Source organism: Pleuronectes platessa, chromosome 4, assembly GCF_947347685.1.
Source record: "Pleuronectes platessa chromosome 4, fPlePla1.1, whole genome shotgun sequence".
Taxonomy (NCBI): Eukaryota; Metazoa; Chordata; class Actinopteri; order Pleuronectiformes; family Pleuronectidae; genus Pleuronectes; species Pleuronectes platessa.
Genome location: NC_070629.1, coordinates 24,416,864 through 24,441,389, shown reverse-complemented (window position 1 = coordinate 24,441,389; position 24,526 = coordinate 24,416,864). Strand labels below are relative to the sequence as shown.

The 24,526-nt window shown below is 44.3% G+C and overlaps 3 protein-coding genes across 3 annotated transcripts; all 3 read left to right on the top strand.

Annotated features, from left to right (window-relative positions):
* The first annotated feature begins 1,686 nt into the window (after positions 1 to 1,686).
* LOC128438498 (D(1)-like dopamine receptor) lies at positions 1,687 to 2,556 on the top strand. The gene has a single exon (XM_053421080.1). It carries the CDS (start codon positions 1,687 to 1,689, stop codon positions 2,554 to 2,556), a length of 870 nt encoding a protein of 289 aa, XP_053277055.1.
* A 3,593-nt stretch (positions 2,557 to 6,149) lies between these two features.
* Positions 6,150 to 7,327, top strand: LOC128437798 (D(1)-like dopamine receptor). The gene is made up of 2 exons (XM_053420063.1): positions 6,150 to 7,015; positions 7,297 to 7,327. Exons 1-2 carry the CDS (start codon positions 6,150 to 6,152, stop codon positions 7,325 to 7,327), a joined length of 897 nt encoding a protein of 298 aa, XP_053276038.1.
* A 1,959-nt stretch (positions 7,328 to 9,286) lies between these two features.
* Positions 9,287 to 23,294, top strand: hic2 (hypermethylated in cancer 2). Its single transcript, XM_053421781.1, has 2 exons — positions 9,287 to 9,503; positions 19,851 to 23,294. The coding sequence occupies exon 2, from the start codon at positions 19,913 to 19,915 to the stop codon at positions 21,683 to 21,685; it is 1,773 nt and encodes a 590-aa protein (XP_053277756.1). The 5' UTR covers positions 9,287 to 9,503; positions 19,851 to 19,912; the 3' UTR covers positions 21,686 to 23,294.
* The last annotated feature ends 1,232 nt before the right edge of the window (positions 23,295 to 24,526 follow it).

Here is a 24,526-nt window from a genome sequence, read left to right as displayed (position 1 = left end):
AAATTAAATTTGATCAAATGTCAGATTTTGTTAAAGGTTTCTCTCTTTGAAGTTGTCAAATGCTTTGATGATCCATCTCACCACAGATCAAAGACAGAAACAAACTCTCACAAAATATCTCATATAAAACTGTTTATAATGAATTTGACTCTGTCAAAGTGATTCAAGCCGTGGTCACATGTTCACGTGGAGCCAGATGTGAGCATCATGACACACATCTGCAGGTACGTTTTATTGGAAATGTATGTGTTCATGTGGCCTTCATTTAACACTTCAATGTGCACGACCGTCAAACCCTCAGAATCAAAAGGCAATGAAAGAGCTGTGACCTGTAGATAAACACGACTGAAGTCATCCCCAGACCACACTCTGCTCCTCACATCAAAAAGCCACTGTAAAAGTTAAAAGTGTAGACTAACAATGCTGGAGTGACTTTCAAAGTTTGAGTTTGTAACATTGGATATTTTGAAGAATGTATAAAAACAGAACCAAACACGCTATATATGAATTCCCTCTAATGTTCATAGGGAATTCACATAGAGAGCGTTTTCAAATGTGCAAATCAACACCATCCTCATCCTAGTTTTGTCCAGGACACAGGCTGTTTGTTTTTGCCGTGTATGAAACAGGGCTAAACAGTGTAATGAGACCCAGCTCTGTGTGAGGACTCCCTTTTTCACCTGTGCCAGCCATGAAGTCACTGACCACTGTTACTCAGAAACCCCCCTTCTTACCCAGAAGGCGGTGCAGGTTCTGGTCCAGGCTCTGGTCATCTCTCACCTAGACTACTGTAACTCCCTCCTGGCAGGTCTACCTGCTAGTGCCATCCAACCTTTGCAGCTCATCCAGAATGCAGCAGCTCGACTGGTTTTTAACCTAATATCACTCACACTACTCAGCTCCTCCGCTCCCTTCACTAGCAGTGGCTGCCGCATCCCTTTCCAAACATTGGTAGCTGCTACCGTGCTGTGAACGGATCAGGTCCAGTCTACATCCAGGACATGGTCAAACGTTACACCACAGTCTGTTCACTCCGCTCTGCTTCGGCCAATCGGCTTGTTGATCCCTCACTGCAAGCTAAACAAAGATGCTACAACGAATATGGACATAAACCTCCCCTCTTTCTTCCATGAACACCTGATCAGGTTTATTTTCAGGCTTTATTGATGTCTACCTAATGACAGACCAAATATGTTTTATGGATTAACAAAATAAACACATGGAATGGTTTACAGACTGATTTTCAGCTTCAAAGCCTTCTAGTGTTGAACAAGTTTAAAATTGCACATTTGTTTAATATGACAACGTTTTTAGCTTATGAATCTGTTTGTGAAAAATAAAAAGGTTTATTTAGCAAAACCTAAAATCTGTTTGGTTCAGTTTTATTTAGTTCTATATGATCTTTTCAATATCAGGACAATAACATGTAATGATGATACAAACTGACAGCGATAATGAGTCATGTATTCTAATTGCAGGCTGTTGTTGTCCTTAAGCCTGTTACTTCACTTGGTGACCTGATGTCCAGGGAATTACAGCCACAGGTGGACGTGAGCTGGTCTTGACTGTGCTTCTTAAACCAGAGCAGAAGTAAACCCTCTCAGTTGTCAGGTGTCAGTGGCTCTGCTGCTGCCACTCGTCACTGAAGACCTGAACTTTGTGCCCACATGTATGTTCTCTGCACCGATGAGTAACAGCAGCCTGCAGGGTCTGTCTCTAGCTCTGCCCCTCACCAGCTTTGGTAATGTGTTGTTGTTTCTTTTCAGTGTTTCCTTGGCTTCCAGCATCATCTTCCTCAACATGTCTGTGTGTGTCTCCATACTGCTGAACAGGGCTCTGCGCAGCGAGAACCGCTTCATGTACATGCTGAGCACCTGCTTCAGTGACATCTGCACCGGCGTGTCTTATTACTATGTGGGGGTCCTGGATGTGAAGGATGGCCTTAACTCCCCTAGGGGAACACATTTAATCGTGCCCACATTTTTAGGTCTGTCCTACATGGCCGTCCTGGCCGCGCAGGCCGACAGGTACCACACTGTGACTTCACCTTTCCAATACTCGCGCCGCATGACGCTCAACAGAACCGTGGTGGTCATCTGTGCGTACTGGCTCTACGCCTTCCTCATCGTGGCTGTGAATAACCTGGTCACAGTCGGCGTGGCTCAACGGATCGTGAGCATTGGCTCCTTCGTGGGCAACATCTTCACAGTGATTATAATGATAGGACTGAACATCAGGCTGTTCATCATAGCCAGGTTCCAGCTGGAGAAGGAGCCACCCTCCGTGGAGAGGGATATCAAGCGCTCCTCGGTGTATCTCATACTGGTGGTGGCTTTGTTCTTTCTGATGACGTGGCTTCCCCTCTTCTGTCAGGTTATAGTCTGTAACTTCTCTGCATCTGTGTGTTACGCCTTTAAGAATGATGCCACCGACCCTATACGTGTGTTACCCCGAGTGAACGCTGCCCTCACCCCCATCCTGTACATCTGGGGCTGCTCCCCGCTCAGAGCCACGCTGCTCACCAAGGTGTGGAGGCCCTGCTGCAGGAGGAGGTGAGAGAGGCTGGTGAGGGGGCTGCCTGCAGATGTGTGTCATGATGCTCACATCTGGCTCCACGTGAACATGTGATAACAGGTTGAATCACCTTACAGTTGTCAGAGAAAACTAACTTGCTTAAGTGCTTAAAGCGCTTAAAAGCTTAGCAGTGATCTGATTGTCCTTCTCAATGTCTAAGAGTTATCACATATTGTAGATGGAGTGTAATACATACGTTATGCCTCTATGTGTTGAAATGTTCTTTTTTGTTCCTCCTTTAAATCCATAAAACAGCAAGACAAATATCCTAAGGGTTCATTTTCTGACAATTATTCATTGAAACTTGAAATTATATAAAACATCTTTTCCCATTCTCTTCCATTCTCATGGGTTTCACGGGAGAGGCTGGAAACGTTTCATCAGGCACTAAGCCCATCCATAAACTTTATTTAACCCCTTCATGTTTTATGTGTTGTCAAGTCAGTGAACAAATTACAGATGTTATTCCACAAATAACTGATGGAAATGAGGCTGAAAATTAATATGTATAATATGGAGTAATAAAAAAAATTGAAATACTATATATGTAAAGAACGATTTAAGGATGTCAATGATGTGAAATCTTGAAAAGTTATCTTAAAAAATATGTTTGACATAAATCTTCTCTTTTTTCCTTATGAACACCTGATCAAATTCAGTTTGAGCAAGGCCCCCTTGTTTCTCTATGGATGTCTCACCAATGATGCACCAAATACATTTTTATGGATTTTGGATATGATTTTATTTCCCTCACCAGCCTTGCTAGAGTTCCATGTCTGTAAATTCTCAATTCAGTTTCAATTCAGTATTCAATATGAAGCATTTCAAATATGAATGTATACAAGTTTAATCCACTCATAACTTGGTAAACACACTTATTTTCTAAAACCTTGGGAAATTAATGAAACAAGTTTAACGCTTGTTGAAATTCAGTTTGTCTGAATAGGGGAGAGCGGGGTAATGTGGGACATTTTTTACATTTGCTCCCATCTAGGTGAGCTAAAATAATATATCAGTAAAATGTACACATTTCCTATTAATTCAGGATGTTTTCTAGCAATGCTAGATAATATAAACATAAAATAATAAAGATGAATTCATGTCTTATCGCAGGCTGTTGTTATTTTAGAGCCTGGTACGTCACGTGTTGACCAAGGAGGGGGGGGGGGGGGCTGTCAGCTGCAGAGTAAAACATCTGGGGCTGAGTCCGGGGGCGGCGGGGGGGGGGGGGGGGGGGGGGGTTGATAAGGTGTGTTGATACATTTATATATACACTAAACAAACCCAGAAGAGCATACCATACCCCAGGATATAAATTATATCTCCTGTTCTGCAGGCTGGAGAGTTTACACTACACAATGTCACAAATACTATAAAACTCCAATATTTATTTACTACTCCACCACATTGAAGTACTTATACTTTAGTTTTTCCACTTTATGCTACTATTTACATCTTCTCTGATACATCTTAGAGAGAATTATTGTATTTTATACTGCATTTATTTGAGGGCTTAACGATGAAGATTTCAAACATTAGATAATTTAACAAGTTGTTAAAACAAAGTATTAAAGGCTAAACCAGTGGTTTAGAAAAAAGTTTGCTGATGAAAAATAAATTAAATTTTGTCAAATATCAGATTTTGTTAAAGGTTTTTCTCTCTGAAGTTCTCAAATGCTTTGATGATCCATCTCACCACAGAGACAAGCTCTCACAATATATCTAATATAAAACTGTTCATAATGAATTTGACTGTAGCTTCACTTGCTTACACAGCCGCTTCAGTATAAATGATCTAATGATGTCATAGCGCTTAATAACATAATATAAATGATCTGTCAAACAAGTACTTTTACTTTAATACTTTAACTACAGTTAACTAGCCGATATGTGACGGTGTCAGTTGTAGTCCAATCTAAATATTACAGCCCCGAGATAGCAAAATGGCATAGAAACCTTTTGAGATTAAATGTTCCCCTGAATAATGGCAGTTAATAAAATCAGTCTTAAAAAATTGTAGACTTTTATTGTTATTACATCTGTTCTATAATTTAGAAAATAAGGTTTTTATTAATAAATCAGAATAGAACAGAAAGTCTATGAAAGTGGTCAGTTCTTTCCACACTGATTTGACATTCATTCAGTTTACAATTGTGTGCTGCACCGGATGCTTTAAAGCAGAGGTCTTCAACAGGGGGTCCGCGACCCCTAGGGGGTCCGCGGAGGTACTGCAGGGGGGTCGTGAAATGTTTGGTTGATTCATTTTTTATAATTTTTGATTTATTTTCTAACCAATTTTTTTCCACAAATTTAAATGTCTTTAAATACACAGTAACATGCATCCAACATATTGAGAGGCTGATTTGACCCTCTGCCTGACAACCGCCATCCGTCCAAGGTTAGATAAGTTGTGTGGTACCCATTAGGGTCCGACATCTCACTGATGTGGGAGTATGTGTGGCCTCCACAGATGGCTTGAGGATTCACTGTCTCTTCTACATGTGTGTTTAAAATAAAAACATGAATCTGTGACTTACTTTAATAGCTCAGTGTTATATGCAAGATGTATGTTTATAAATGGCAGTGGCATGGCCACCCTGTACCGTGCACATGTTTAAATTAAAAACATGAATATATGCACCGTGTTATATTTGAATAGCTTAGTATTGAATGCACAATAACAGGGTAGCTATGCTTATATATCGCACTAGGCCCAGCTTAACATAAAAAACTATTTTATACAATATATATAGTAGGGGGTCCCTGCTCCATCTCTCCACCAGTTTGGGGTTCCTTGGCCTGAAAAACGTTGAAGACCCCTGCTTTAAAGGACAAACTCTGATTATATCCTTTACTGCAGGGGTCTTCAACATTGTTCAGGCGAAGGACCGCCAAACTGGTGGAGAGATGGAGCAGGGACCCCCAACTATATGTTGTATAAAATTGTGTTTTATATTAAACTGGGCCTAGTGCTGTGTATTAACAAACCCAGCTACTCTGTTATTGTGCATTTAATACTAAGCTATTCAAATAATACACAGCTTCATATATTCATGTTTTTATTTTAAAACTTGTGCAAGGTATAGGAGCTGCAGTGTTGCATTACTGACTGAGAGATAACATCTTCTGCCTCCATTTATCCGTTCGCTACAATTAGTTGGATTCATGTTAATGTGTATTTAAAGACATTTGACATGTGGAAAAATGATTGGTTGGAAAAAGAAATTTAAAATTAAAAAAATATTTAAAAAATGTCTAATCAACCCAAAATTTCTAGACCTCCCTGCAGTACCTCCGCGGACCCCCTAAGGGTCGAGGACCACCTGTTGAAAACCTCTGCTTTATCGTATCAAGAGACTCTGACAGAGGGCTTCAGCCTCGAATGCCCGAGCCAGGCAACGCCCCTGTTGTTGACCTCTGGGGAATTACAGCCACAGGTGGACGTGAGCTGGTCTTGACTGTGCTTCTTAAACCAGAGCAGAAGTAAACCCTCTCAGTTGTCAGGTCTCAGCGGCTCTGCTGCTGCCACTCGTCACTGAAGACCTGAACTCTGTGCTCCCCTGTTCTCTGCACTGATGAGTAACAGCAGCCTGCAGGGTCTGTCTCTAGCTCTGCCCCTCACCAGCTTTGGCAATGTGTTGATGTTTCTTTTCAGTGTTTCCTTGGCTTCCAGCATCATCTTCCTCAACATGTCTGTGTGTGTCTCCATACTGCTGAACAGGGCTCTGCGCAGCGAGAACCGCTTCATGTACATGCTGAGCACCTGCTTCAGTGACATCTGCACCGGCGTGTCTTATTACTATGTGGGGGTCATGGATGTGAAGGACCACTTCGGCTCCCCTACGGGAACATATTACGTGGTGCCCACATTTTTAGGTCTGTCCTACATGGCCATCCTGGCCGCGCAGGCCGACAGGTACCACGCTGTGGCTTCACCTTTCCAATACTCGCGCCGCATGACGCTCAACAGAACCGTGGTGGTCATCTGTGCTTTCTGGCTCTACGCCTTCCTCATCGTGGCTGTGAATAACCTGGTCACAGTCGGCGTGGCCAGACAGATCGTGAGCATTGGCTCCTTCGTGGGCAACATCTTTACAGTGATTATAATGATAGGACTGAACATCAGGCTGTTCATCATAGCCAGGTTCCAGCTGGAGAAGGAGCCACCCTCCGTGGAGAGGGACATCAAGCGCTCCTCGGTGTATCTCATACTGGTGGTGGCTTTGTTCTTTTTGACGACGTGGCTTCCCCTCTTCTGTCATGTTATAGTCTGTAACTTCTTTGGCTTGGTGTGTTACACCTTTAAGAATGAGGGCACCGACCCTCTGCGTGTGTTACCCCGAGTGAACGCTGCCCTCACCCCCATCCTGTACATCTGGGGCTGCTCCCCGCTCAGAGCCACGCTGCTCACCAAGGTGTGGAGGCCCTGCTGCAGGAGGAGGTGAGAGAGGCTGGTGAGGGGGCTGCCTGCAGATGTGTGTCATGATGCTCACATCTATATGTTTGTTTTTGTGTCATTATCAAGGTGATGTGCGTAAAGGTGCGACAATAATCTGAATATCCCTCTGGATGTCTAAAAGTTAATATTGCATGACTTTGAGAGTTTTGTATTTTATGCCTTTACGTGTTTAAATGTCCTTCTTTGTTTGTTCTTTCTTTACATTTAAAGTGTTTATTTTTCTGACAACAATTGATTGACTCTTTTCCCATGCTCTCCACAAGGCGTGTGTCCTGGACGACTCGGCCCCATTAGATGTCCAGTAGCTTCCTTTCTAAGTGGATGGATGTCAAAGGTGATATTGTTTATACCAACATTATAAAACTCAAAGTGTGTGTGTGTGTGTGGGGGGGGGGGGGGGGGGGGAGAATATTGCATTGTGATATCACAGCAGCTGACAAAAAACCGCGAGGACGAGTTCGGGGTTGTTGGAAATGTTTCATCAGGCACTCTGCACATACATAAACTGTAATCAACTCCTTATGATTCCATGTGTTCTCAAATCACAGAGAACAAATTACAGATGTTATTCTACAAAGAACTGATTGACATAAGGCTGAAGACGAACATGTATCATGTGGAGTGTTTTCTTATTTGTTATAACGCTTTTTTTTAAATGAAATGTTGTCAACAACTTAAACTCAGTTTCAGCTGCGACTTGTTGATTTTCTTTTTATTTATTGATTTTCTATTGTCTTCTGAATCTAGTCTCTTCTGAAGTTTTGATAATCCTCCGGCACCTTGACATTGACTCTTATGTGCTTTTAAACAACTTTATTCCATTGATTCATAAATGTACTGTATGTCATTGAAATGTAGCAGATCTTTTCAATCAATATGTCGAAATCCCTGTAGGAACTCCCTATGTGATTTATGCTGTGTAAGATTTTATCACCTGTTTGCCACTCGATCCTCAGCCAGGCTGAGCAATAATACACGAACACGTGTAGTGAGTCTCAACACCTTGACAACGCAATGATCCATGAGATGCGCGAGCCCAGCTTCCCCCGCAGAGGATGCAGTTTTCGCGGCAACCACACAGTGTCAGGAGCGCGCTTAGGCACGGAGCCATCAGCCAACCATGCAGGGATGTGAACCATGAGGAGAAACGAAGGGGGGTGCAATACCTGGATACGTCTGACCCTCCTCGGGCCCCTTAAAGCCTGTATGTGGACAATGCGATTCAATAGTAGCTTCAGTCAGATGCCATCGTTTAAAGAAACTTCATTGATACAGAACCAATAAATGGATTGTTGGTCAAACCCAGTGTGTTCGTATCCTGTCTGTCATTGGCTGAGTGCGGGTCCTCTGTGCTGAGAGGAGGAGCCAGCAGGGCTCCACACTTCCGCACATCTGGTGCCCACTTTCTGACCCCCAGCCCCTCTCTGTCTGCTGACACCTTTACATCAGGAGGCCGACTCAGGTTTAAAAATCACCAAACTCAACATCCAGAAAAGAAAATCTATCTCAAGTATTTACAGATACACATAATAAAAATAATACCCTTTATTTGTGTAGCACCTTCCATACAAGAATTGCAGCTCAAAGTGCTTTACATACAAAATGTTTATAAAAATAAAAACATGTGATTGATATAACAGACAAATACATGCAGGGTATACATAATCCGTATATATGGAGTCTATGAGAACCAAACACAGGGTGGATCAACACATTATGTCATTTATTCAGATTTGAGATTAGTCTCGAACTGAGAGCATCATATTCAATCCACACGGTTAATGCTGCTTTCTGCATTAAACACATGACACGTTGGATTTGCACAGAAACACACTGCAGGAAATGTCACGTTAATCTGGGGCCGCACTAGAGAGCGTTTTATATCCAAACACAGTGAAGTCACATAAGATCAATAAAGGTCAAATTATTTCAGCTTGAAATCTCGATTCAAACATATTTGTAAAAACACAAAACACAATATGCTTTTATTTTTAATACATCCCTTTCTAATACGTGTTTTTATTATTGCAAGTGCATTTCCAACCTCCTCCAAAAAAAAACACATGTTATTATTCTTTTTAATTAAACTCATACTAATTACACACAGCACCCTCATGAAGTCAGACATGTTTCGCAGCCCCTCACTCGGAGCAGGAGCTGCTGGGGAGAAACGGGCCCGACCACTGCACGTATCCCCCTCCTACTCTTCTCCTCCTTCCTCTTTCTCCTTCTTTCTCCCCCTGCCATCTTGCAGGTAAACTTGCCAGGGGTCCTGGGCTGAGGGAAAGTGGCCAAACCCTCCCACTGTGGGATGTTTCCTCTGCTGCACTCTGGGCTGGTTCCTATTCAAATGTGGGTCAGGGGTGAGGAAGCCTAACGTCATAAGCTTGCAACATGGCGTCCCGAAGGCTGTGAGATGAGCAAGAGGATGGTAAAGAACGCCTGAGAACGACCCTACCGATGTGAGAAGGTAATTTAACTGCACTATTTCACCTTCGAGTCCGGGCGTAAAGGCGCCGCGGAGCCGCTTTTGTGCGCGTTTCTCCCCGGATGCCTGGTTTCTCGCGGGGGCTTTTTCGGTGCTGTTTTTTTTCCACGGCGTGCCAACAAAAAGGGGCTCCGGCTCGGTGCCTGCTCCGGCTCCGTACCAGCCTGCTTGGCAAGCCGAGGAATCCCCCCTCACGTTTCCCCACCACCGCTCCGGTTCCGTGCACATTTAGAAATGTTTGCAAACCGTCGCGGTGTTTATTATCTGGCGTCGTGCGTTGTTTTTTTTTTTAGAAAAAGAGAGATGCCTCACTGGACTGGAGTGTGTGTGCCAAACAACCACCAGGCTGGCAAAGCACGTTAAAGCCACAGAAAGGGATCCTCTAACGTCTCTGCGTTTCACACACAGACACACACAGACTCACGCACGTAGAGATATTCACACACTTTACCACGTTTTCTCTCTCCGGTACAATCCAATGAGTTCATTGAATCGTTCGCCCCGATGGAAGGTAACGAGCTGATCGCTGTTTCGCGTGAATCGATCGCTGTCATGTAACGATACAACGTCGAAAATAAACAAATGCATCGCGTTTAATGATTCCGTAGGGCTGATCCTGTGGGGGTCTTTTACGCACGATACGTTGCGCAATATCTGCTGATAATCGTTGTGATTTTGCAGCAGATACGGTGTCATCTTCATTGTTTATACGTAGGTTAAAGCCACCTCAGACTTGGGGCTAATTAAAAAAAATAAATAATGCAACAGGATTTACTTCCTAATATACCCAGCGCAACGTGCACGCCAGGTTTTCAAACGTGGTCTCGTATTAACGTGAATTCCCCCGATGCAGAGGACTGTGCATCGTCTTAATATCCTATAGGTGCACCGCTGCTTTACATCGACCATCTTTGTGATCAGCTACAGTGTGGGTGTAACGTTACATTGTGACCCAGGAGTGCTCCTCTGTGGAAACACTGTTGCATGGTATTGATTTCCTCACGTCAATTATCATCCTAATTAACCACAATTGTTACATCAGGTTAAATATATATATATATACATTTAATTATTATTAGTAGTACTAAAGCAGTGTATGTTGTCAGGTGTGATGGCAGCCTGGGCTCCTCAGGTGATTAGAGTTGTTAAAAGTACCAAGGGGCATGGAGATAATAAGGCCCAGGAATGCCAGTAATGTGGTTTTCTTTGACTGGCTGCTGTTTTTTTTTTTCGTGTGTCAATTTTCTAGTTCCAGGACAGGTCTGTTTTGTCAAGTAAAATCAATCACTTAGTACACAAGCTGTAATTCAGGGACTTTTGTGTTGTTCTATCCTGAATGGAACTGGTGTACTTGTTTTATGGGGACGGTGTATGTTACTGGTGTAGGAATTGTAAATTCTCAAAGTAGCTTTGCCTGGTTTTGCTTGAAAGGTGTCAGCTTTGCGATATGAGGGATAAGTTGTGTCTCTCCAGGGGTCAGAGGTTCTCACTTGTCCATTAACAGTCAGGTCTGTGTGTAAAATGTGTGGTTGAAGCCACAGTGAGTGTCTTTTTGTCCTCATGCATAACAAAACAGTTTTTCATTGCCTTGATTGATGCATAATCACCAGTTTTTTATTTTATTTTCTTCACATAGAATATAAACCCGGAGATTGTTGTTTGTTGTTGTTTCAATTAAATCCATGTAGGGTCACGGTTTGTTCAAGGTTTAGACAAATGCAACGTTTTCCTTTTAACGTTGAGACATTTCTACATCAGTGTTGTGGCTTTGGTCACAACTTTAGTGCAATACAAAGATAAATCCCACTATTTTCACACCCAGTTGCCCCGGTCAGGGGTTGAGGCGTGCGGCAGCCCATAACCTGAAGATTCCATAGGATTATATTTTGGCTGGTTACACCCACCCAGAAGTGTAGTTAAAGTTGCTCCGCCTGCCAGCCTGAAATCTGCCCACTCAATTAGCTGAACTGTGTTTTTTCAGTTCTCCGGCAGCATCGATGAAATGTTGTCAAGACTTGATGTTGTGCATCTAAATACTTTCCCCACTGTCTTTAATCTGGTGAGGGCTGTCATGCTCCTGGCCCTGCTGCCTAGAGCACTTGGTGGCGACAATGCTGCATCTGTAACATCTTTGATGACTGGCAATGTACTGAGTCTGTTGTTCATGTGATCACTTTATTCCCAGTTTGTCCTACATACTTACACAGGTATGGAGAAATCAGTAACTTTTGAGAACACATTCGAGTTGAGTCCTTAAATCACGAATGCAGATGGACAACAAAGTGAGAACTGATAAGAAACATTGACCAGAAAGTGTCATTAAGTAACCGACATGTCTTCTGTAACTCTTATGTCCCAGCCCAAGAGTCAGCATCTTGTAAGTGCTGTCAGATAAACGTATGTACACATCGGTGAGTCCCGTAATAAATGTCAAACAAGTTAATTTCATCAAGTCAACTGATCAGTGTGACTAGTTTCATTGATTACTATGGACTACATAGTGGGGCCTGCAGGGTAATTCGAGGCCCGTGTGTGTGCCTCATGACCAGCCGGTTGGTCTTGCCTCACCCTACTTGTCCCTTCCCCTTCTCAATACACACATAGTATCCTGTGTACATTGTGATCATGGCTTACGGTGTCGTGTGTGTGTGTGTGTGTGTGGGCAGCACAATGCAGTAAGAAGGCTACTTAGGCTATATGTTCTGCTGACATGTTGCACGAGGACTTACAGATCGCTGCGCTGTCGTATCTACACGGATCTGCCTGTTCTGCTCTGTTCGAGGGCAATTTGGTCTGTTCTGTGGCAAAAAAAGGAAAACTCCTCGGGGCAGGGTTGTTGTTCTTTAAGAAGAAGACAGTCTGTGGAATGTAGTGCTGATAGCCAGAAGGTTGTGCACTGTGTAAAGGCTGGAGGAGGAGGAGGGGGTGGCAGCCCGGTTAAAGCCTCGGACCATGCAGAATCTGTCCTTGCCCAACATGCCCTCTGTCCTTAACACAAGCATTAGGCATCAGGTCATGTGGGCTTTATCTCATCAGCAGAGTTCGTTTTCTCAAGACAGAGGGCATTTTATCACACTAATCATATGTTCGCTAGTTAGTGAAGTGGTTGATTAGTTTGCTTTCAGTGGGCGTACGCAGCTAGATTCAGTGTTTGTGTGTGTGTGTCAGCTACTAACCCGTATTGCTCGTAGCCTCAGTGAAATTCTCAGAGTTGGTGTTAATCTTTATTTGGTTTCTCCAGGGGCTCTGTGGATGCAGCGACTGAGGCCAAACATAATGCAGCATAGACGATACACAAACCCATGGCAGTCGGAAAGAGAGCAACAGTTTACAGTTGAGAAAGGTCAACAGGGACTGGGTTAGATGTTAAATACCTAGATTTGTTCATCTCAGAGTCAAACAACACAAATCTTTAACCAAGACCCAACAATTCTGTTATTATTGACCAAATAAGTCATGTATACATTTTAGAACCTTTTTAACAAAGCAAAATTAGCTCTGTAATGCATTTGAAATATTACATTTGTTTATTGCTATAAGATTAGTCATGTGCTTTCTTTCTAGATCTCTTCAGATACATTTGTAAGATGCAATTTGATCAAAATTTACTTTATTTGTTAACTAGTCATATACAGTTACACACTGTTGCAGACTGACTGATCCAGTTACACCATTGCTCGGCTGGCTTAGTTGTTGGAGTTTCCCCATCAGCCATTGACCTTTCAAAATGATTTGGCGCGAAACCGGTTCTGTTGCGTCACCAGGGGGCATTTACAGGCTGTGTTGCCATCTTATCACCTTTGTGGTCACATTTACAAACCCTTTTAAAGACATCAGCGAAAACAAACACGACAACTCTAAGGACTCTTTGGACAAACCTTTGCTCCTCTCGTTCGCCAGTGTTTTGCATCTTATTCAACTGACCACACGGCAGCTGGTGTCGACATGAACGAGCATCCAACTTTCTCACAGAGAGATAATTTTACGTAAATATAAGGTAATATAAATTAAATCACAGTACATCTGAATGTGTTGGGATTTTGTCGGATGATGTCGGGGCTACGAAAAGCAGGATTTTAGCATCACAGCGGCTTGGGAATGGCTTTGAGGTGAATTCTAGTTTACATGGACTGGTGTTACTGGGACTCTGACTGTGTTGAAACAACGTGCAGCAGAGAAACAAACGGATGAATGGGTGACACCAGCTGGGACGAGGTAGAACACAAACGCAGCACAACGACATCATGTATGTGCTTATTAGTGTTTACACTCAGAGCAGGTGCTGCTTGAGTGTGGGAGTCATTAACAATGAAAGAGTCTCTGTAAATGCAAGAAGAACACTGGCTGGAAATTTCTCCTTTTAGCTTCGCGTAAATGTCAGCGCTGTCCACTGCATATTAATATTCATGTACCTTTTTAGTTAATCTTAAATCTGACATTCTGAACCATCCTGTGCGTTTGTAATCTGATATCTTGTTGTTTTATTGCGCCTTTTTAACCTTGTCATTAAACGGTCCCATGCCTATAAATAATGAGCTAAATGAGACTTGACCATGGTTTATAGAAACAGGGAGAAGTGTAAGGCCCCTGTATCCAGCACATTCACAACAATAAAGGGGAGGGAACATTTGGGAAAGTTGTATGTGTGTGTGTTCTGTTTCTGCATGCATGAGAGAGTACACTTGTACACCTGTTACTCCCTCTAGACTTGGCTGTGGCCTTAGTGTCTAGTATTACCTGTTGTTGACATGCACACCACAGAACACCTTCATTCACGGCTCATTGTTTATGATGTTATGTAGGAGGGGAACAAAAGGTTTGGACTCACGCTTTTGCTATTTTTGTTTTTCACCGTTGTAAATGCCCGGGCACAAGAAGGTCCTGAAATGGAGAAAAATGTGTTTTTGCTGCGAGTGTGTGTGAAAGGGATTCCTGCCCTTTCTTCCCATGCTGCATAGCCCTGGCACATCTGGGGTACACAGCAGACATTGACCCCCTCCTGTGATGAAATGGACGGGGCTCTTTTCACTGCGCTGCACCCTGGGCAGGACTTGTTTGTCTGCAACATGGCTGAACTGCCTGACAGAAGATTGGTCTTAATTGGATGGTTTCTACCCAGACTATAGCCGGGGACACTGTAATGTACCTGCTCACATGTATTTATTTTCCAACCGTTCTACAGCAAACTCTGGTCTCTGAGACGGCACAGATCCGTCTTTACCTCCCGTCTTAACGTTTTAGAGCTTTTTTACAGCAGGACGTCTCTCCTGCAGCTTTTCTGAGTAGATTAGGACTAGAATTGGATCCAGAATTCCAGCAGACGCTCCGCATCAGAGCTATTCAACCATTTTCCACAAAGACGAGTGTTGGCAGGATTTTTAGTTCAAGCAAAGATCACAGCAGGCGATTTCACTTATTTCCCCATCTGTAGTTTCTACTTGTTAAAGAAAACCCTGCATATCTGTTCTACACGGCACCTGGATGAATAGCCCAGCTTTTTTATATATCACTGGAGGAAATTCAATACAAGACTGCATGTCCACGTTTTTACATTCAGTGCCAAAATCTAAGATTGGTTTTGATTGAAGCTGATTGTGGATAAATAACTTTCTTATATCTTGACTTTCTGCTGCGGCTTGACTTCTTAAACATTATAGAAACCAAATAACAGGGATCGATCAGGGTAAAGGATTAAGAAAAAACCCTGTGTTCTCTGATAGATTTCCGTTGGAGGAACCGCACGGAAATCTGTACATCAGGCTGAAAAGGTTTTTACTTGTGTGCATGTCAAAGACTTGAGACAGGGAAAGTATCCCTGTGGCAGGATGAAAGCAAACATCATTGCTTGAACAAGTGCATCATTGTAATCGATTCAAACAGAAATTAAGGAGTCGGTTTCACAGCGGAACAGTAATCTGTTTGTAAAACATGCACATGATTCTCTCTCTCTCTCTCTCTCTCTCTCTCTCTGTCTCTCTCTGTGTGTGTGTGTTTTTAGAAGCCAAATGCTCACAGTTTAAAAAAAGATATTGGAGGAAAATTACTATTCTCCCCGTAACCTGTTTATAATGAGCTATTATTTTCCGCAGTTACTGTGAAGTAAAGTTTCTAAGGGATGTCTTAAAACTGAAATGATAGTGTCACAGAGGTGTTCAGGGTGTTTCCTCTGGTGCAGCAGATGTAACACAGGTGTAATGGAACACGCAGAGTGGTGAAGAGTCGGTGAAAAGCACAGCCGTTCGGTTTAATCTCCTCGTTGTGTCGTGAGACGTCCTTTCACTCGTGAGCCAACCGAAACTCGGATAAGCGCAGTCCCCACGATTCCTGCTTGGATCAACCTTACCCACATGCAGCAGCGTCAGCCATGTTGAAATGGCTCTGAGGTGGTTGCTCTGTGTTTGTATTTGAAACTGGCTTTGTACCATCCCCCTAACCCCTCCCCCACTCCCTCTGCCCACCTCTCTGGGTGTGTGTGTGTGTGCTGTGTGCTTGTGTTTAAGTGCACTGTCCGCGAGTGTGCGCACACATCAAGGCCTTATGCTTGTGTACATGATTGGCTCTCTTTCCGCTTACCTGCAAATCCGTCTCATCAGCCCATCCCTCATTGCACAGCGTGACAACCCTCGCAGCTTTGTTACTTGTATCCTTTAAAGGTATTGCCGTAAAAAAATAAATATCCCACCAATTAAACCGGGGCTGTATATGTTTAAAAAAAATCCTGCTCGGTCTCGCTTTCTATTGGTTGTTAGCAGATGACCTTTCACAGTAGTAGGGTGTGTTGTGTTATTGCGCCACAGGACTTTGCCTCACCTCTGCCCTCTCTCCTGGCTCTTTACCCTCTGCTCAGGAGATTAGTGCCACAGCCCACTGCTCTCCGTCACCTTCGCTGCGTGAACACAGACTCTGAAAGTTTTACCAGCTCACTGTTTAATCCGTAAACTCCTTGGGAAAAGGATGCCCTGACAGGCCGCGGTAAATGAAGCCAAACCAGTGCATCCGGCTCTCTCGTGTAACCAATTTAATTTAAAGAAGACTGAGATAAATTCACCGCATCAAACACACGGATGTGTTATCCTGAACTTGTCTGTCAAGTCTGCGCAAACATCCCTGTCGGCTCATCTCCTCGTCAGCAGACCCCTGTAACCAGCCAAGGTTGAAGCCAAACAGTAGGTTGCTGTGTTTTTTAAATGAGCCTGGCTCCTCTATCATTATGCCACAGTCACTATTTGAAAAGGTTAACAGTGCAGGCAAAGTAAGTTGATCCCATGGCTGCGCTTGAAGGGCAACATCTACCCTGGTCTGCAGTCCAAGCCCAGGGCTGGCTTTGGTTGGTATGTGGTGCCATATTTGGTGTCGTTTCTCGTCGCTCTCCTGACCAGCTCCTATGCCATCTCTCACCCCCCCTGTCAGCTTTTGCATAGGGTATAATAATGCAAGAATCCCACCTTGCAGGAAATTCTACCTGTCAATTTGAAAAACACCCGCGTGAACTATTCATCCTGCATACTAGAAAAAACATTCTAGCTGTTTGAGCAGTATCTGCTTTCTAATTGTTCCACTGTAACAGAAGAACAGCCTCAGTATGGTAGTGGGAATCTGCAAAGACCTCCGACCACTCGCAGATGGAGCTGCTATGATGGTGCAGACCGATCTCTCCCCTGTGGTATTAAGCCTGTTTGCCTGGGCAGCACCACTGGAAGGGGAGCTGGGCCTACACGTGTCCCACCCTAGCTGCATATAGATCAGCCGTAATCCATTAGCAGCTCCCTGGAATCCAGCCGGCACGGCACAGCACTGGAGGGGCCAGGGGGAGAGGGTAGCTGTGTGGGTGATGGGGGGAGGAGAGAGAGGGAGAACTCAGGATGAGAAGAGGAGGAGGAGGAGGAGGGGTGGGGAGAGCTTTTTTTTTTCTTCTCCTGTGCTGGCTCCTCTACACCGAGCCCAGCCCCCTTTTATGTCGGTCTGCTGGAAAAGCCTCTTGAATCCCCCCATAAAGCCTGCAGAGGTGTGTGTGTATGGTAAGAGAAAGACTTGACTGATATATGGCTTCCTGGCTGGCATCATAGCAGAGGCCCTTCTCTCTCCAGCAGCCCTCCTCTCCCTGTACGCCCCTGCAGCACACTCCACGACTCAACTGCAGATCTTTGGTTATGTATTGCAGAATGGCTCATTGTGCTTCACGTTTTTGGGGGGGGGGGGGGCGGGCAACAAAACTGTTCCTGGGATGTGTCTGAATGCCCGGCGAGAGGCTGGTGAGGGTGGGAGGATAGAGAGGAGCAGTGGAAAGACGGGGGAGGGGAAGAAGACCATGACTTGAAGTGTCAAAGCAGAGGAGGCAAGCCCAGGCCTGGAGCTGGAAGTAATGATCACTCCAGCTGATTGTATCTGCTACCCCGACTGTTCCAACAGGGCTGGCTTTGGTTCATCAGCCAGACGTCTCCCTTTTTACTAATTTCGCCTGGGTTGTTGTTGCCATCCTGACCAGACACGTCGCACAAATCCCCCTCCTTCATTCAAGTCATCTTCAGTTAGGAGGTTTTTGTTCTCTCTTTGGAGTCTGAAAATGCACAGTCCTTGGTGAAACATATAGATCCTACACACGCTTGTTAAATAACTTGTTTATTCAAGCTGAATATATAGGAACTGATTCAACTAAACATGGTTGATGGCGAACTACTCAAATATGGCTCTATCAAAATGTCACTTTTGTGTCGTCGTATTCAGGCTTCACACGTTTGTCTCTCAAACCTAAGTTGAGGAATCACTACTTTCTTTCCTGCTCCATATGATAAAATGTGGTTTTCAGTAAACCTCTCTGTTGGCACTGCATTGAAATGGCACATTTTCATCTGTATTTACAGCTTGAGCCGAGCATTTCTCTGAATTACCGTGTAATCTCCTGTAATACGGTATACCCTGCCCTGACGAGGGGCATTAAAGATGTATGTTCGTTTTCCCAGCGTGCCCAGAGCTTTTATAACGTTTAACATGACAGACCCTGATGCTGCCTACAGTGACAAACACACTGTGGCACATGTTTTCAGTGTCAGGACAGAAGTGGAGCACGGTGGTTAGTTATAGTTAGTCAGTGTATGGTTTACCGGTGAATGAGATTCATGCCCTAATTCCATAAATGAGGGCCTCTCTGGAGGATCAGGTGGTAGTGTCCTTGTCTTTGAGCAACCCACCAACCACTAGCCCCCCCCCCCCTGCCCGAGCTCCTATGTAGTTTTACCTGCTCAGGTGTCACCTAATCCCTCCCCCCAGGCCCTGCTGTGCCACCGACACCCCCCACCCAGAGACAATGGGGCAGGGCTGACATTACCATGACCTAATGGGTCTAGGGTGAGCCACGTTTCCAAAGAGGGCACCCCACCGAAACTAGAGTTGCTCCGCTGACCTAGGGAAGAGAAGCGGAGAGGAGCCACCTTTAGAAAAGTAGTTACTCTACCCATTGTTCTTCCCCACCCTTCGGCTTTTGTGCCAGAACTGTGGCAATGTGTGCAATCAGAACTTGATCCATGTGTGGTTGCAATTTGTTTAAAAAGGAAGACGAGAGGGAGGGGTTCCAGTTTCCGAGCTGCCGTGGGATTATGTGGCACGGTGTGCTAACAGTTTGCTAATATCCCTCAGAGAGCTAAAAGCTGTGATCGATGTTCTCACAGTGGGAGTCATGGCACATCCCGGCTTATTGTGAGCATCGCAACTGTAATTAAAAAAAAACCTGTATTAAATTTGAATCCTACTACAGGCTGCAGTAAAGTAGAACTTATATCAGACTTGCACAAAATCCAACTGCATTTGAGCAATGCTAGTGAATTGAAATGTGGAAACATAACTTTTTTGCCTTTCATGCTGGATCGATCTGTTATTTGACACAGCATGAGTCTGAGGATGCATCCATAATAGTTTGAAAACTAAAACGATCTTCATCCAGATTAGCGAACTATCGGAAGCAATCAGCCATCCACGCTGACATGAAAACACATATCACATGACCTCTCGTATACACATGAGCATACCAGGAAAACAACATATTGCATTACATAGCAACAGCGATAACAAAAATAAGAGTAATTGTTTCTTGTAGAGATGAGCTAGAACAGCTAATAAGTGTTAGCAATGCTCTGCATTCACAGTTCTTAGCTCTACTCGTCCTGAATATCTCTTGTCTCTGGAGTTTTCAATTGAGACCTGCATCATTTCCAAAATTCTCAGTTTTAGATCCTTGAAAGTTTGAAACTAAAATGTAGTTGTGTGGATGTAATCTAAGACTGCTTCAGGTTTACAATTTAACACTGATCATCTTTTTCATTGTTTTTCTTTCAGCTTCAGGTGGTGCTCGTGTAGGAAGAGAGAGAGAGCGAGAGAAGGAAGGAAGGAAGGTGGAGATGGAACTGCCAAATCATGCCAAACACCTGCTGCTACAACTCAACCAGCAGAGAGCCAAGGGCTTCCTGTGTGATGTCATCATCGTGGTGGAGAATGCGCTCTTCCGTGCCCATAAGAACATCCTGGCGGCAAGCAGCATTTATTTCAAATCTTTGGTCCTCCACGATAACCTCATTAACCTGGACACAGAGATGGTTAATCCCTCTGTATTTAGACAAGTGCTGGACTTCATCTACACTGGGAAGCTCCTGTCCTCGTCGGACCAGAGCAGTGAGCAGAACTTCAGTGCCCTCTTAACCGCAGCCAGCTACCTCCAGCTCCATGACCTTGCTGCTCTGTGCAGAAAGAAGCTCAAGCGCAGTGGTGGGAAACCTCTGCCAGGTAAACCCTCCACGCCAGGTCCCCATAGCCGCTTACGCCTCAACAACCAGAGACTTTCCTCTTCTACCCCTGCTGGCCCCAAGAACCACTATCCTCCAACCCCCTCTGACACTGACCATCCACAGCCAGATGAAGGCCTTCGGGACAAACTTTCAGACGATGAGATGTTTGTTGGCAGCTCTGGGAAGAACGGGAACGCAGGAAATGGCAGCAGTAATGGTAACCTCAGCAGTGGAGGAAGTGCTGGGGAACCCGACCTTGGACTAGACCTGTCCAAGAAGAGCCCTCCCTCTGCGGGCACAGCCACCGATGCCCTCAGCCCAAACAGCAACTCCCAAGAATCCCCTCAATCTGCCTCAGTATCGACAACCAACAGTGCCTCACTGGATGACTCCTCTGCCACCCTACCAGGGGCAGACACATGCGGCTCAGAAACCATGGAGCTCAACACTTCCTCAAAAACCTCAGAGGAAGCCCCGAACCAGCCCGACGGGCCCCCACCCCAGAAGAAATCAAGACAAGGCGCTCGCAAGAACGAATGGCCCAAGAGAGAGGCGTCAGGCTTAAAGTCTGAAGATCACGAAAAGTCCCTGGTTAATGGGGTGATCATGGGTCCTAAAGATGGCCGCTCCTCTGGTGTGGGAGGGGGCAGTGGTAGCAGCTTCGCCTCGGACCAGTCGTTCCAGTGTAAAGATGAGGAAGAGGGAGGAGAGAATGGCCAGGACCACAGCGACGAGAGCGGTCAAAGTGATGGAGAGAGTGCCGGAGGTGGAGGAGGTGGAGGAGGAAAAGGCGGGGGAACTCAGAGCGCCAACTATGTGTACAGGCAGGAAGGTTTTGAGCCAGCATTCGGAGACAACCTCTACGTGTGCATTCCCTGTGGTAAGGGCTTCCCCAGCTCCGAGCAGCTCAACGCTCACGTGGAGACTCACACCGAGGATGAGCTCTACATCAAAGAAGAGGGGGGGACCTTCGTGAAAGAGGAGGACGAGGAGGAGGCGGAGGACCTCTCTGCCCCTGTAGGTCCCTCCAACTTTGGCTCCGAAACGCGACCATTCAAGTGCACAGTCTGCAGTAAGAGCTACAAAGACCCGGCAACACTGAGACAACACGAAAAGAGCCACTGGCTGACCCGGCCCTTCCCCTGCAACATCTGTGGCAAAATGTTCACCCAGAGAGGCACCATGACGCGCCACATGCGCAGCCACCTTGGCCTCAAGCCGTTTGCATGTGAAGAGTGTGGCATGAGGTTCACACGCCAGTACCGCCTGACAGAGCACATGCGGGTCCACTCTGGGGAGAAGCCGTACGAATGCCAGCTATGCGGGGGGAAGTTTACCCAGCAGCGCAACCTCATCAGTCACCTGAGAATGCACACCTCACCCTCTTAGAAATGCATCAAGCCAAAGAACTCTGGGAATCGAAAAAAACATTTCTCTACCTTTTTTTTTTTCATCTCGAAAGCAAAGAAACGCACACAAAAAAGCATTCACATGCAGACTTGCATAGTTCTACATATGAATTCCAGTTTACGACACCATGGCTAAGTGAATGATGTTGCTCTGAGCCACAGTGGGCTCTTGGTGACGGTGGGATCTCGTTGACGCAGGGATCGTGTCGTCGTTTATATCATTCGCTCACCTCTCAGGAGTTCTAGATGAACAATGTACTCCTGTCACTCTCCAAAGTCACGAAAGCCATGGTGGTGTGGCAAGACTTCTGGTCTGCGCTGCAAGTCTCTAAAATGTGAATGTGGGAACTAATATAATGTCAAACCCCCTCACCTCATACCCCTCAGCAACCTTCCTCTCCTCCTTTGAGCATTGAGTCTCTGAGTTTGTCAGATTGTTCCTCAGACAGATTAACTCGAGAGTCCCCTCTGCACTTCAGTGCTGTTTTGACCAAAAACCCGTGCAAACAAAACTGGCAATAATTCAGCTTAAAGATTATTTTTACCCTGACAGCTTTATGTCCTCTGTTACGTTGGTGACGGGGATCTGTATGTACAAGGAGGGATAACTGGGTTTGGGACCATCTGCATGCTTTAACTGAAAGTCCTGAAAGAAGGTTCATGGTGGGATAACATTGGATTAAGTTTTAGTTTTTACAGACCACAGATTCTCCAAGTCCTTCTCTACAGCTGTGTGACATAGAGAGGATTGTTTTCAGCTTTGCCTGCTAGTGCTTCCAGGAATTACTCCTGGTTGGAAAGATGAACCCTTTGAGGTACTTGTTTCACTTAAAGAACTTGTAATGTTTCAGTGAATGTTTAAACTGGAATGTCTTTGGATTTTTCTTGTGGAGGGGAGGGATCTGGTTTTTGGGTGGGTGGGGTTTAATGAGGGTAAGAAAAGGGTGTTTGAGCCTGAACATTATGTTCAGCGGGTACGTTTATTTTTATTTTTTTGTCTGTATAGCTTTCCTCCCCTCAGAAAAAAAAAAGAAGTCTATTTATATAGGCTTGTGACCTCGCTACCTCTGATTACTCTTACGAACTCTATGTTGATTAGTTGAAAGTTCCTATGTAATTAATTGTAAAAAGTGTGTAGATTATGGTAACTTTTCACCTGATGCTTTAACCTGCCCATCTCTCAACACAGGTTTTTTTGATGCTCATAGATTTCACACATTAATATTGTTTAGCTGTTGTTATTTTTCTTGTCAACTATAGCTTTCCGGGTGCCCTGCTCAGTGTGGCCCCACCTCAAAGTGTACTGTAGCTTCCTGCCTGGAGCAAATAGTGGTTAGTGAGTTAGTTAGTTTAGATGTATAGTGTTCCAAAGATCTAATGAATGTTGAGGAGAACAGAGCTAACTAACAAACATTGCTAGACAAGTTCATAACCAAAGTTTAAAAAAAGATGTACTTAAGATATATAGCATACTAAATTATTTTGCTTTTGATTCCTTTCTTTGCTGTATAAAAACAAATTATGAATTATATTCCAAGTCCAGACAAAGAAATCCTCTCTTTTGATGGAGTTCTGGCCAATGACTCTGAGACTGAGGAAGCTTCTTGTTGTTTGCAAGGAAAGCTTGTGCTGATTGGTGGGCTGGTGTGATGTAAACTTTACCACATGATGAAACCGGTAAAGCTTAAAACATGTTCCCTGTACATGTTTTTTGTTTTTGTTGCCCTTTGTTTGTTTCCAGAGTCCTTATCACTTTATATTCCCTGACTTCAAAAACAGGACTTGATGACATTGTATTGTTTTCTGTTCAGACCAAAAAAAAAAAAAGAAAAAGCAAAAAAAAAAGATAGGAATTATAATCAGAATTTTAATGTGAAGTTCAAGTTGCTTGTTAGTTTTTTGAGCCAGACTTGTGAAAACTTGTAATTAGAAGGGAGAAGCAGAGATGCACTGGACAGCTGGACAACTCATCGTCTCCTGCACCATCCTTTTGTACCTGATTGTATTTCATTATATCACAGAGTGAATTTAAATTATTTTAAACCTCTAAAGCTTTACCTCATCATAAGCAAATGGGAATGAATGACCCCTCTGTTGTCTGTGGGTTTCACTGAAACCTGTCCAGTGTATCGACTCTGAACAGTTACACTGTGGAGCATGAACCTTCACTACAAGTTTTTGGTATAGGCATTCCTCTATTATGTTGGTTTAACTGTCTTCTTGATTTCCTTTTTTTTTTAATTCCTCTTTTCGAACTCATGTTATGGTCTGTGAAATGTTTGTTATCAGCTACAGTTACAAACATCACTACCGTTTAAGGTACCTGCGTCCTGGACTCCCTAAGTTGTTACCTGGTTCTGTTGGATGTTTGGCGTCTTGCGGTTGAGCAGTTGCTTTTTTTAGTGATTGCATGGTACATCTAGGACATTTCCACACTCTCCAACCCCCCCCCCCCCCCCACCCCCCACCCCCACCCCCACCCCCACCCCCTCCAACCACGAACATGTTATTTATCGCCTGATCCATTGTTGCTTGTGATCTCTTCTAGCTTAAGCGGGAGTCCACAATGCATTGCCTTCAAACGTCATTGTACTTGTCAGCACTTACTGCAGTACAGCGTAATGTCTGTCGTGCAAAAGGTGTTTTTGTACAAGATCTCTAGCCATCTCTGCAGAAGACTTTGCAGCTGCATTTGAATGCTTGCTCGCTTGACATAACGAAGAAAGAAAAGAAACTACGAACTCCAAACTGTGACCATACTACTACTACTACTACTACTACTACTACTATTGCTACTACTACTAGTACTACTACTATTCAA

Bases quoted from the DNA above. Each gene is read 5' to 3' on its own strand.
- LOC128438498 (XM_053421080.1), top strand. From the start codon at position 1,687: ATGAGTAACAGCAGCCTGCAGGGTCTGTCTCTAGCTCTGCCCCTCACC.
- LOC128437798 (XM_053420063.1), top strand. From the start codon at position 6,150: ATGAGTAACAGCAGCCTGCAGGGTCTGTCTCTAGCTCTGCCCCTCACC. The intron at 7,016-7,296 runs GTGAGAGAGGCT...GCTCTCCACAAG, and splicing joins AGGCCCTGCTGCAGGAGGAG to GCGTGTGTCCTGGACGACTC.
- hic2 (XM_053421781.1), top strand. From the start codon at position 19,913: ATGGAACTGCCAAATCATGCCAAACACCTGCTGCTACAACTCAACCAG.